Below are 13,111 nucleotides of genomic sequence, written 5' to 3' on the forward strand. Positions count from 1 at the left end.
TCCTGCCCAGTAGCCACGTGGAGGTGAACAAGGACACAGTTTGGATATTTGTTCATTGAAACACCAGAAGTTTTGTGCCTCTTGTCACAGTGAACCCAGATTCCTGTCTGGTGGGTTGTAAACAGATGAGTCATTTATTTAGACCCTCTTGCTCTATGCTCAACCCAATCCGTGACAAATTCTTACCAAGTGACCTCTCAAGCCCAGGAAACTGTCACTCTGGAAATTAAAACTATTATAGACCTTCAAACTATAACCTAGTTCCAGCAGGAAAAATAAGCCCTCGTTGGTGCACCCCTCTCTCTGCACAAGTGCCACCTTTTGGTCTTTTAAATGTTTGCTCCTTGGACTGAAGGATGGAGTGGGGAGTGTTTTGTTTGTTTACCAGTTGTTCATTATATATGTTAAGCAGATTTTCATGTTTATTGTTTCCTAGTATTCTTTCTATGACTTGTGTGTTAAATCTTTTAACTTTCTTGATTTGTTTGTTTTTGTCTTAAGGGTCTGTGTATTGTGGATATTAATCCTTTGTTTACCTGATTTCTTTCATCAGCAATAATTACTATGGATATATAGTTAAAAAAGCATATATGTGTATAGCTTAATTGAAAATAATGATATTATGACTATGAATTTATAATACAAGTATTAAGTAAATATGAATGAGACTCGAGACAGCCTGGGACTGAAAATTCTAAATTCTCAGCAAAACCCAAGAAGACAGCTACTGGGAAAGAAAAACTGGTCTAAATATTTCATCTTGGTTTTGGAAAAAGAAAAATTGATTTTTTAAAAAAATGTATTTTAAGTAAAGCATCTGGGTGGGAATGGTATATTTTAAATATTGAGAGACTCCTATGTATTATTTATAAATTTGAAAAGTTTAATGAGATGGGTGATTGGGTGCAATCTCAAAAAGATAGAATGATCTCTTTTCGTTTCCAAGGCAAACCATTCAATATCAGAGTAATCCAAGTTGATGCCCCAGCCACTCATGCTGAAGAAGCTGAAGTTGAACGGTTCTATGGTGACCTATAAGAACTTCTAGAACTAACACCAAAAGAAAGATGTCCTTTTCATCACAGGGGACTGGAATGAAAAAGAAGAAAGTCAAGAGATACCTGGAGTAACAGGCAAGGTTGGCCTTGGAGTACAAAATGAAGCACCGAAAAGGCTAACAGAGTTTTGCCAAGAGAACTCACTGGTCATAGCAAAAACCCTCTTCCAACAACACAAGAGACGACTCTACATATGGACATCACCAGGGGGACAAAAATGAAATCAGACTGATTATATTCTTTGCAGCGAAAGATGGAGAAACTCTATACCAGCAAGAACAAGACTGGGAGCTGACTGTGGCTCAGATCATGAACTCTTTATTGCCAAATTCAGACTTTAATTGAAGAAAGTAGGGAAAACCACTAGACCATTCATGTATGACCTAAATCAAATCCCTTATGATTATACAGTGGAAGTGACAAATAGATTCAAGGGATTAGATCTGATAGACAGAGTGCCTGAAGAACTATGGATGGAGGTTCATGACATTGTACAGGAAGCAGTAATCAAAACCGTCTCCAAGGGAAAAAAATGCAAAAAGGCAAAATCGTTGTTTGAGGAGGCCTTACAAATAGCTGAGGAAAAAAGAGAAGTGAAAGGCAAAGGAGAAAAGGAATGATACATCCATCTGAATGTAGATTTCCAAATATTAGCAAGGAGAGATACGAAAGCCTTCCTCAGTGATCAATGCAAAGAAATAGAGGAAAACAATAGAATGGGAAAGACTAGAGATCTCTTCAAGACAATAAGAGATACCAAGGGAACATTTCATGAAAAGATGGACACAATTAAGGACAGGAATGGTATGGAATTAACAGAAACAGAAGATATTAAGAAGAGGTGGCAAGAATATACAGAAGAAATATACAAAAAAGATCTTAATGACCCAGATAACCACGATGGTGTGATCACTCACCTAGAGCCAGACATCCTGGAATGCGAAGTCAGGTGGGCCTTAGGAAGCATCACTATGAACAAAGCTAGTGGAGGTGGTGGTTCCAGCTGAGCTATTTCAAATCCTAAAAGATGATATTGTGAAAGTGTGGCACTCAATACGTTAGCAAATTTGGAAAACTAGGCAGTGGCCACAGAACTGGAAAAGGTCAGTTTTCATTCCAATCCCTGAGAAAGGCAATGCCAAAAAATGTTCAAACTACTGCACAATTGCACTCATCTCACACGCTAGTAAAGTAATGCTCAAAATTCTCCAAGCCAGGCTTTAACAGTAACATGAACCAAGCACTTGCAGATGGTTCAAGCTGGATTTAGAAAAGGCAGAGGAACCAGAGATCAAACTGCCAACATCTGTTGAATAATTGTAAAAGCAAGAGAGTTTCAGAAAAATATCTACTTCTGCTTTATTGACTACACTAAAGCCTTTGACTGTGTGGATCACAACAAACTATGGAAAATTCTTTAAGAGATGGGAATACCAGACCACCTGACCTGCCTCCTGAGAAATCTGTATGCAGGTCAAGAAGCAACAGTTAGAACCAGACATGGAACAACAGACTGGTTCAAGATTTGGAAAGGAGTACATCAAGGCTGTATATTGTCACAGTGCTTATTTAACTTCTATGCAGAGTGCGTCATGCAACATGTTGGGCTGGATGAATCACAAGCTGGAATCAAGATTTCCAGAAGAATTATCTATAATCTCAGATATGCAGATGACACCACCCTTATGGCAGAAAGCAAAGAAGAACTAAAGAGCCTCTTGATCAAAGTGAAAGAGGAGCGTGAACAGGCTGGCTTAAAACTCAACATTCAAAAAACTCAGATCATGGCATCTGGTCCCATCACTTCATGGCAAATAGGTGGGGAAACAATGGAAACAGTGAGAGACTTTATTTTCTTGGGCTCAGAATCACTGCAGATGGTGACTGCAGCCATAAAAAACACTTGCTCCTTGGAAGAAAAGCTATGACCAACCTAGACAGCATGTTAAAAAGCAGAGACATTACTTTACTGACAAAGGTTTGTCTAGTCAAAACTATGGTCTTTATGTAGTCATGTATGGATGAGAGAGTTGGACCATAAAGAAAGTTGAGCATCAAAGACTTGATGCTTTTGAACTCTGTTGCTGGAGAAGACTCTTGAGAGTCCCTTGGCCTGCAAGGAGATCAACCCAGTCAATCCTAAAGTAAATCAGTCCTGAATATTCATTGGAAGGTCTGATGTTGAAGCTGAAGTACTCTGGCCACCTGATTCAAAGAACTGACTCATTGGAAAAAAACCCTGATGCCAGGAAAGATTGAAGGCAGGAGGAGGGGACTCCAGAGGATGAGATGGTTGGATGGCATCACCGACTCAATGGACATGAGTTTGAGCAAGCTCCAGGAGTTGGTGATGGACAGGGAAGCCTGGCCGTTGCTTTCCATGGTGTTGCAGAGTCAGACTTGACTGAGCGTCTGAACTGAACTGATCCTTAAAGAAGATACCAATCCCTGGCTATAAATGAAGTCTAGTGGTCTTCGAATAGGAAAAATATGCAAGAAGTCCTGCAGAGAGCTAGGCAGGTCCAGATATTTCGAGGAGATTGATTTTTAGATCCTCAAGTTTCACAGGCACTCTTTCTTTTCCCACTCTACAGAAGAATCACAGTTCACTCCTTGTCCCATATCTTCCTCCTGAGGCACTGACCTGAGGTACAGAAAGTACCACATACCAGATAGGGGTGAAGCTTCCTTTGATGATTAATCAAATCACCAAAAACATGAAGAGATTCCAGTCTCTAATTTGCTGAACTTAGTTAAAGAAACTTGATCTTGGGGGAGAGGAGTGGTTTCTACCTGTCTGTTGGATATCCTGAATTTACAAAGTTTAAAAAAAAAAATTTATCTACAAGTAAAAATATATGTAATTGTTTTCGGTTGGTCTCAATACTTATTCCTTGGATGTGCCATTAACTTGATGGACATGTTCTATAAATCAAATGAGCCAAACTGCAGCCCTTGAAGAACATGTACACTAACTCTTTTTTATTAATTCTGGCCACATCTTGGCATGTGAAACCCTAGTTCCCTGATCAGGGATCAAACCCATGTCCCCTGTGGTGGAAGTGCTCAGTCTGAACTACTGGACCACCAGGGAATTTCCTAAACTCTTTTTGTCCAAACATAATGTATTGGCAAGATGTAATTAAATAAGCAATGTTTAGATGTCTCCAACCATTTTGAGTGTCTAGGTTAAATAAAGTGAAAGAATTATAAGGCATAATTATCATTTGATAGGTCTTGGTAAAGCCTTTTTTGGAGAACTTCCCAGAAAGAGAAATATCTTTCATGTTTGCAAGAAAGGTGATTTTCATCCAAACAAAATGAAAATCTGAACAAAAAATTTTTTGATAAAAAAAATGTTTTTAGATCAATGTGATTTGTGGCATATAACTTAGAAGGAGTTCCAAGACCTGAATAACATTAATATAACAAAGCTATCCATTTTATATCCGAGTTACTTTATTGTACAGGAGAAATTAACACAATATTGTAAATCAACTGTACTTAAATAAAATTTTTTTAAATGTTTGGTAGAATTTACCAATGGGGGGAAAACAAACCAACCTGTCCAGTTCTGTTTTTTATTTATGTGAGTCAGAGTTCTCAAGAATCACATCTATAAAAAAACCAAAAAATGGGAATAAAATTGATGCTGAGTTCCATCACATTTACTTCAGTAAATCATGTATATTCATCTGCATTTTTTTAATAAAAAAACCAACAACACCATTCAGTTCATTAAGAGAAGTAATTCCAAGAAAAATTTATGTATAATTACTTATAAAATCATATTTATATCCCTTTAATCAACTTGGCATTACTAATAATTTTAATGGTAATTCATTATAGAAGAAAAAAATTTTTATACACTCAGAGCTTTAGTCAGAAGAAAAGTTTATTATATTTTAATTAACATTTTTTTTTTCTGAGATGTATGATAGGATGACAAATAAAAAAATTTAAAACACACATTAAGTGGATTGGAAATTCAAGGAATAAAAGGGAAAAATGTAAAATTTACAAATATTAAATAATTTTATTATTTATTTTATTAACAAGATAGATGGTAGAGTTATCAAGTTGTTAAGGTATTTATCACTTGATACACTTAAAATAATGATACAGTGGTTTTATTTTAAAAAGTCAATTTTTACAATAAACCAAAAAGTTTATTGAAAATTATGATGAATTTTTATGTACCAACTTTAAAAGTGGAAGATTTTTTTTAGGGGGTCATGTGAACAAAAAATGTGAAGACTAGTGTTTCAGGAAGTGGCTCCTGCAGTCATTCTTGGGAACACAGTAGTGTTTTGCAGCCATCTCATCCATGCGCCAGTTAGGTTAGTCACCAATTCCCATTCGAGCTCAATTTAGAGTCTTGGAAAATTTGATTGGAAGGATCTTTAAGTTATTTCATTTCTCCATATTACTAGCTTTGTGACCTTGGCTAAGCTATTTACATCTCTAAGCTTCGTTAATAATAGTTCAACCCAGCACACAGACTATCATAAAATTCTACACTTACTGAATTGCCTAGTAAATGGTCTGATCAGGGATCTTGACCTTGACTGTTACAGAGGGGCTGAGCCTATAACATAAAAGAGTGACCCAGTGTGAGGAAAAGCTGGAGAAGACATACAGACACCTTCTTGCTAGAGGAATGCTAACTGATCATGTGTGCCAGATGGGAGTTAGGAGAAACTGGTGATCTGGATTTTTAATAGAAAACCTGATAATTGGCTTAAAAACACACACACACACACACACACACACACTCTAAATGCTTTTACACTGTGCAGGATAGGAGAAAAAAATGCAGCTACCAGCACAAACATCTCAAAGGGCTGCCAGTTTGTTGTAACCTTTGGTATAGAGAATAAATATTCAGGAGAGTGGGCTCTACAGACTTTTTTTTATTGGGTTCTGAGTTAAAGAGAAGTAACTAGATTCTTTATAAATTTGAGTTTTACTTTTGATTAGCCCTTTGGTGTCTCAAAAGATCTAATAATACAACAATATGGTGTTACACCGTACTGACAAGAAAACCATTTTACACTTTCCTAATTTTCACTTATCTCAATGGCTAACTTAAGGAGTTCAGCAATATGAAATGAAAAAGGCATTGTACTTCATTTTGGAAGGAGGCATATTACTTTGTGCAGTGGAGCTCTCACACATGGAAAATAAAATTTGCCACTGGAAGACAACAGAGAAAGGTATAATGCCACTTATCTAATGGCAAATATGTATCTAAATACTTTTAAAATTAAAGAGTGACTTCTTCAGTGAGTTTTGCTATTCATCCTTTAGAAGAAGAATACCCCAAAACCAAACAACTACAGAGAATGCAATCATTGTGGCAAGCTGTGCTACCAGACCCCATGTGGGCTAATATTTTAATACAAGTCATTTCATGACATTCCACAGCATCTTCCTTACACCTGGATCACCACAAAAACTATCTGGCAAGAGCTTCTCATATTCAGTCTCTGCTCCTTTACTGTTCCCTCTGAACAATCTCTGACCTCACTGCTTTTGTAAGCAAATAAGCAGATCAAAGGAAAAGAAATGAAATGAGCCAGCCCTGGCTGGAGTGGTGACCACGATCTTCTGACCTGCTTTTCTGAGGCCTCTGCAGAGTATGCTACCTGGTGTTCAGTTCCTTTCCCCCATTCCCACTCCTGCTTTATCTGATGACTTCAAATCTGGCTTACCATTGGGAAACTGGTCACATAGCTCATACCAGCTGTTCCCCACCCTTTTGCCCTCAGTAAGCCATGCTAACAATTTTTGCCAGATTTGAGTGGCAGTTGTTTACTTAATTGACTAATTAAAAAATCCATATGTATATATTACAGCATATTACAACATTATTTAAAAACATCAAGGCATTGAGGTGATGTAACTAAGCACTGGTTTGAGAGGTAGCTTGTCTTAGTTCAAGTTCCGGCTCTGCCATTTCTAAGTAACTTGGTCAATTTACTTTTTAATTCAGCCTCCCTCTTTATAAACAAGGAATAATAATGGTACCTATCACATGGGGCTGGCTACACGAGTGGAGGCATGAAGTCCACCCCTCCTTCCCATGGCCCTGAGGGACTGCAATTTCCTGCAGGGATGCGGTCCCCATACGGTTGGGTGGGTGAGAAGTCCCTGCCCAGTTCCTGCCTAATGGGCTGTGGTGCTGCCAGCCTGTGGCAGGCCAGTGGACACCTGGCCCTGCCCTGAGAGTCAAACGGCATGTCGCACGCCTCCCTGGGGCAGCATGGTCACGCAGTACGGCAGGGACAGGCAGGGAGAAGCCCGAGGGAAGTCCAAGGGGACCAGGGTGGCAGAGGCCCTGTCCCACGGAGACAGGGGGAGACGGGACCACACAGGAGCCCAGCTCCAAGGCCCCACACCTGGTCCTCTGTCCCATCAGACTGCACTTCACACAAATCTAAAGATAAGAGTTTCTATCGTGGGCATTTCTGAGGGTCTGGCCCGGCACAGTCATACTGATTAAAGCCTGCACTTCATGAACATCATGAAGCCAGTTCAGCTATCATGTAGGATTACTGTCAAGATGAAATGAACTAACGTATGTACAGATTTAAGACTAATTTCTGGCACCTAGGAAGCACATAAGTGCTGGTTATTATTTATAGCGTTACCATAAATAGAAAAGTATTTTTCAAATACTTGTTCAACAAATATTATTCTGTGCTAAGCACAGTTCTAGGCATTGGCACATTTCCTCACCAAACAGCTAACATTATTTGCTTACTAACAAGCCTGTAAGAAGACCTCGAGCCTTGACTCTCTGGACTGAACACCAGTGGGTGGGCATACAGTCAAAACGTGTCTAAATGTGGCAATTTAGTGGGAACTAGATTCCTGAGTTAAATAGTTTCCTTCATTACCTTCTAGTCCTACTTTCTATTGCCAGAGAAATACTGTTTCCTATTTCAAAACAAGTGAGATTTTAAACTTTATCAGTCTTTCTTAGCCATTGAAACTATCACAATTCACTATCTGTGCTTTCTACATCAAATATACATTGGATAGGATGGAATCAAGAAACCTCAAAGGCACACTATAAGACTTCTTAGAGAGTACTTCACAGTCTTTAGTGAGCTCTGCCCCATAGTACTATGATGAAATGTTCTCAGTTCACAATCCAATACAGTAGACACTTAGCTACATGTAGATTACTGAGCACTTAAAATGTGGCTCTTGTGACTGAGGAACTCAATTTTTAACCGTTAAACATCACATGTGGGTAGTGGTTATTGTATTGGTTGGCAGAGCTCTAAATATTTGGCTTTACAGGGCTTTCTAAGTCACACTCTATCAATCATTTAATGTTTCCATTCTTACTCATGTGCTGAAACTATTCTAGATGATAAAGGCTTAAAAGAGTTGACTATAAGAGATCACTGAGGGCTATAAGAACTTTGTGAATCACAAAATTCCTATTTTACAGACTGGAAAATGTGATGACTTGCCTGTATCACACAGCTTGGTTGTAGTGGTCACCTGGAATTAGAATGGGAAAGACTAGAGATCTCTTCAAGAAAATTAGAGATACTAAGGGAACATTTCATGCAGAGATGAGCACAAAAAAGGACAGAAATGGTATGGACCTAACAGAAGCAGAAGATATTAAGAAGAGGTGGCAAGCATACATAGAAGAACTATACAAAAAAATCTTCATGACCCAGATGATCACGATGGTGTGATCACTCACCTAGAGCCAGACATCCTGGAGTGTGAAGTCAAGTGGGCCTTAGGAAGCATCACTATGAACAAAGCTAGTGCAGGTGATGGAATTCCAGTTGAGTTACTTCAAATCCTAAAAGATGATACTGTGAAAGTGCTGCATTCAATACGCTAGCAAATTTGGAAAACTCAGCAGTGGCCACAGGACTGGAAAAAGTCAGTTTTCATTCCAATCCCTAAGAAAGGCAATGCCAAAGAATGCTCAAACTACCGCACAACTATACTCATCTCACATACTAGCAAAGTAATGCTCAAAATTCTCCAAGCCAGGCTTCAACAGTATGTGAACCAAGAACTTCCAAGTGTTCAAGCTAGATTTAGAAAAGGCAGAGGAACCAGAGATAAAATTGCCAACATCTGTTGAATAATCCCCAAAGCAAAAGAGTTCCAGAAAAACATCTACTTTTGCTTTATTGACTATGCCAAAGCCTTTGACTGTGTGGATCACAACAAACTGTGGAAAATTCTTAAAAGAGACAGGAATACCACCAGACCACCTGACCTGCCTCCTGAGAAATCTGTATGCAGGTCAAGAAGCAACAGTTAGAACTGGACATGGAACAACAGACTGGTTCCAAATTGGGAAAGGAGTACGTCAAGGATGTATATTGTCGCCCTGCTTAGTTAACTTATATGTAGAGTACATCATGCAAAATGTCAGGGTGGATGAAGCACAAGCTGGAATCAAGGTTGCTGGGAGAAATATCAATAGCCTCAGATATGCAGATGACACCACCCTTATGGCAGAAAGCGAAGAAGCACTAAAGAGCCTCTTGATGAAAGTGAAAGAGGAGAGTGAAAAAGTTGGCTTAACTAAGACCATGGCATCCAGTCCCATTACTTCATGGCAAATAGATGGGGAAACAATGGAAACAGTGAGAGACTTTACTTTTGGGGGCTCCAAAATCACTGCAGATGGTGATTGCAGCCATGAAATTTAAAGACACTTATTCCTTGGAAGGAAGGCTATGACCAACCTAGACAGCACATTAAAAAGCAGAGACATTAGTTTACCGACAAAGGTCCGTCTAGTCAAGGCTATGGGTTTTCCAGTAGTCACATACGGATGTGAGAGTTGGACTATAAAGAAAGCTGAGCACTGAAGAACTGATGCTTTTGAGCTGTGGTGTTGAAGACTCTTGGGAGTCCCTTGGACTGCAAGGAGATCAAATCATTCAATCCTAAAGGAAATCAGTCCTGAATATTCATTGGAAGGACTGATGCTGCAGCTGAAACTCCAATACTTCAGCCACGTGATGTGAAGAACTGACTCATTGGAAAAGACCCTGATGCTGGGAAAGATGGAAGGCGGGAGGAAAAGGGGACGACAGAGGATGAGATGTTTGGATGGCCTTACCGACGCGATGGACATGAGTTTGAGTAAACTGGGAGTTGGTGATGGACAGGGAGGCCTGGCCTGCTGCAGTCCACGGGGTCGCAAAGACTCCGACACGACCGAGAGACTGAACTGAACTGGAACCCTCACCCTCTAAACTCCACTTGGTTCTCTGCCTCCACTGTGAATCGGTATGCACCATCAACAACGGGAGATGTGAGCTGGGATGGAAGTGTGAGATTTAAAGCAGAGAAAAGTACAGTTTCATTTCCTAAGTAAGTCCTTTAAAAATAAATAAGGACTAACTAAGCTTAAACCCGTCCATTTTTTAGTATAAAGTTCACCAATGAGAGTAAGAAAGCTGTCTGGGGCACACCACAGGAAGTGAAACTGCTCCAATCTCAGGCCACCCACGCCCAGGTATTTATGGTGACTCGGACACACGGTGTAAAGAAAACCGACGAGTAGTTACGCGTGTTAACAACCTGTCTAACAAGCTGAGTCAGTTAAACAGTCTCGCCAGCCTGGCACCCATGGCAAAACAACCACCTGTGTGACCGAAAGCTCCCGCAGCGCGCCCGGCCGAGCCTACCTGCGCGCGCCGCGTCTTCCGCGCCGCCGTCCGCGCCGCCCAGGCCCGCGGCCGCGCGCAGCGCGCTCCCGCAGCTTGCCGACAGGGTGCCTGTGGCCCTCCGCGCCAGGGTCAGGATGGGTGCGGACCAGCCTTCCGTCGCCGCCCGCGACTTCGCCGCCCTCCGCAGTTCGCCGGGGCCCGGCACCTGGCTCCGGTCCACGATCTCAAACTCTTCTCCCGGCTCCGGCCCCGGCTCCTGCTCGGGCCGGCAGCCGTCGTCCCCTTCAGCCATTTTGGCCGTGTCACGTGCCCCCGGCGGGCGCCGGACTGGGCGCTGGCGGGCGCGCGGGAGGGCGCTTTTACGCCCTCGCTGCTCGGTTTCGTGTTCGCGCCGGCTTTGCTTCCTCTTTACAGTTCTTCTCTCCTCTCTTTCGGTTTAGAAAAGCTCGGGAAGGCGCGAGTCATAAAACAAGCATCTACGTTCTCATCAGCTGGGAGGACTTGTTTCCTTTCAAGTTCCCCTTGGGTTTTCTCTCTGTTTCGTGGTGCCTCCTATGTGCCTTAAAACAGAGCCCAAAAGGCCGTAGTTTTGTGACAGAATTCCCTCTTTTAAATTTTTATTTCATATTTTACTTATGCTTAGCCATTATTCTGCGGTAGTTTTCGGAACAAGCCCTAAAACAGCGAGTAAGGAAACTCTGGAACAGTTACAGGCAGGAAGGCAGGACTTAAAAAAAAATTAACTGAAAACTGACAGCTTGGCAGTGTTCTTTCGAACACACTGGTGGAATGAGAAGCAGAAGGTCCTGTTGTTTTTTGCTCAGTTGGTCAGTCGTGTCTGACTTTGCAAACCCATGGACTGCAGGACACCAGGTTTCCCTGTTCTTTACTGTCTCCAGGGGTTTGCTCGAACTCTTGTTCATTGAGTCACTGGATGCCATCTAACCATCTCATCCTCTGTCATCCACTTCTCCTCCTGCCTTCAATCTTTCCCAGCATCAGAGTCTTTACCAATGAGTCAGCTGTTCCCATCAGGTGGTCAAAGTATTGGAGCTTCAGCATCAGTCCTTCCTATGAATATTCAGGGTTCAGTGCCTTTAGGTCTGACTGGTTTGATAACCTTGCTGTCCAAAAGACTCTCAAAAGTCTTCTCCAACACTACAGTTCAAAACCATCAATTCTTCAGCACTCAGCCGCCTTTATTTATTAAAAAAAAATTTTTTTTTTCAGCCTTCTTTATGGTCCAACTCTCACATCCATGACTACTGGAAAAACCACAGCTTTAACTATATGGGCCTTTGTGGCAAAGTGATGTCTCCACTTTTTAATATGCTTTCTAGGTTAATAGTAGCTCTTCTTTCAAGGAGCAGGCGTCTTTTAATTTCATGGCTGCAGTCACCATCTGCAGTTGCTTTGGAGCCCAAGAAAATAAAGTTTCACTGTTTTCAGTTTTTCCTCATGTATTTGCCATTAAGTGATAGGACTTGATGCCATGATCTTAGTTTTTTGAATGTTGAGTTTTAAGCCAACATTTTGGCTTAAAAAGAGAAAGAGCCAACTGTCCTCTTTACCCTCAGCAAGGGGCTCTTTGTTTTTTAAAAAATTTATTTATTTTTTAATTGAAGGATAATTGGTTTACTGAATTTTGTTGTTGTCTGTCAAACCTCGGGGGGAGGGGGGCGGGGTGGTGTGTGTGTGTGTGTGTGCTGCTCAGTCATGTCCGACTCATTGCAACCCCAAACAGGAGTGGATTGCCATTCCCTTCTCCAGAGGAACTTTCCAACCCAGGGATCGAACCCTGTTCTCCCGCATCACAGGCAGATTCTTTACCGTTTGAGCTACAGAGAAGTCCCAGGTTTATAGAGAGCCCCTATTTGAGTTTCCTGAGCCATACAGCAAATTCCCGTTGGCTATCTATTTTGCATATGGTAATGTAAGTTTCCATGTTACTCTTTCCATACATTTCACCCTCTTCTTCCCTCTCCCCATGTCCATAGGTCTGTTCTCTATGTCTGTCCTGTAAATGAATTCTTCAGTACCATTTTTCTAGATTCCATATATATGTGTTAGAATATGATATTTATCTTTCTCTTTCTGACTTACTTCACTCTGTATAATGGGTTCTAGGTTCATCCACCTCATTAGAATGGACTCAAATGCATTCTTCTTTATGGCTGAATAATATTCCATTGTGTATATGTACCACAACTTTTTCATTAGTTCCTCTTCACTTTCTGCCAGTTAGGGTGGTATCATCTGCATATCTGAGGTTATTGATATTTCTCCCGGCAGTCTTGATTCCAGCTTGTGCTTCATCTGCCTCAGCATTTCTCATGGTGTACTCTGCATATACGTTAAATTAGCACGGTGACAATATACAGC

At 40.9% G+C, this 13,111-nt stretch overlaps 1 protein-coding gene and 1 non-coding gene across 3 annotated transcripts in view; both read right to left on the reverse strand.

Moving 5' to 3' along the window:
* The window catches only part of RUFY1 (RUN and FYVE domain containing 1), a 62,548-nt gene extending 51,501 nt beyond the window's left edge, over positions 1–11,047 (reverse strand). The window contains exon 1 of one of the 2 annotated variants that reach the window (XM_061149652.1): positions 10,748–11,044. In XM_061149652.1, the coding sequence (XP_061005635.1) occupies positions 10,748–11,021 (274 nt within the window). In that variant the 5' untranslated portion in view covers positions 11,022–11,044. Of the gene's footprint in view, positions 1–10,747 lie in introns of both variants that reach the window. The other variant, XM_061149654.1, reaches the window with a different exon arrangement.
* Positions 36–166, reverse strand: LOC133063031 (small nucleolar RNA SNORA11). Its single transcript, XR_009694341.1, has one exon. It is a non-coding gene; the product is annotated as a small nucleolar RNA SNORA11 (small nucleolar RNA).
* Positions 11,048–13,111: the final 2,064 nt, after the last annotated feature.

The sequence above is a fragment of the Dama dama genome, chromosome 9 (assembly GCF_033118175.1).
Source record: "Dama dama isolate Ldn47 chromosome 9, ASM3311817v1, whole genome shotgun sequence".
NCBI lineage: Eukaryota > Metazoa > Chordata > Mammalia > Artiodactyla > Cervidae > Dama > Dama dama.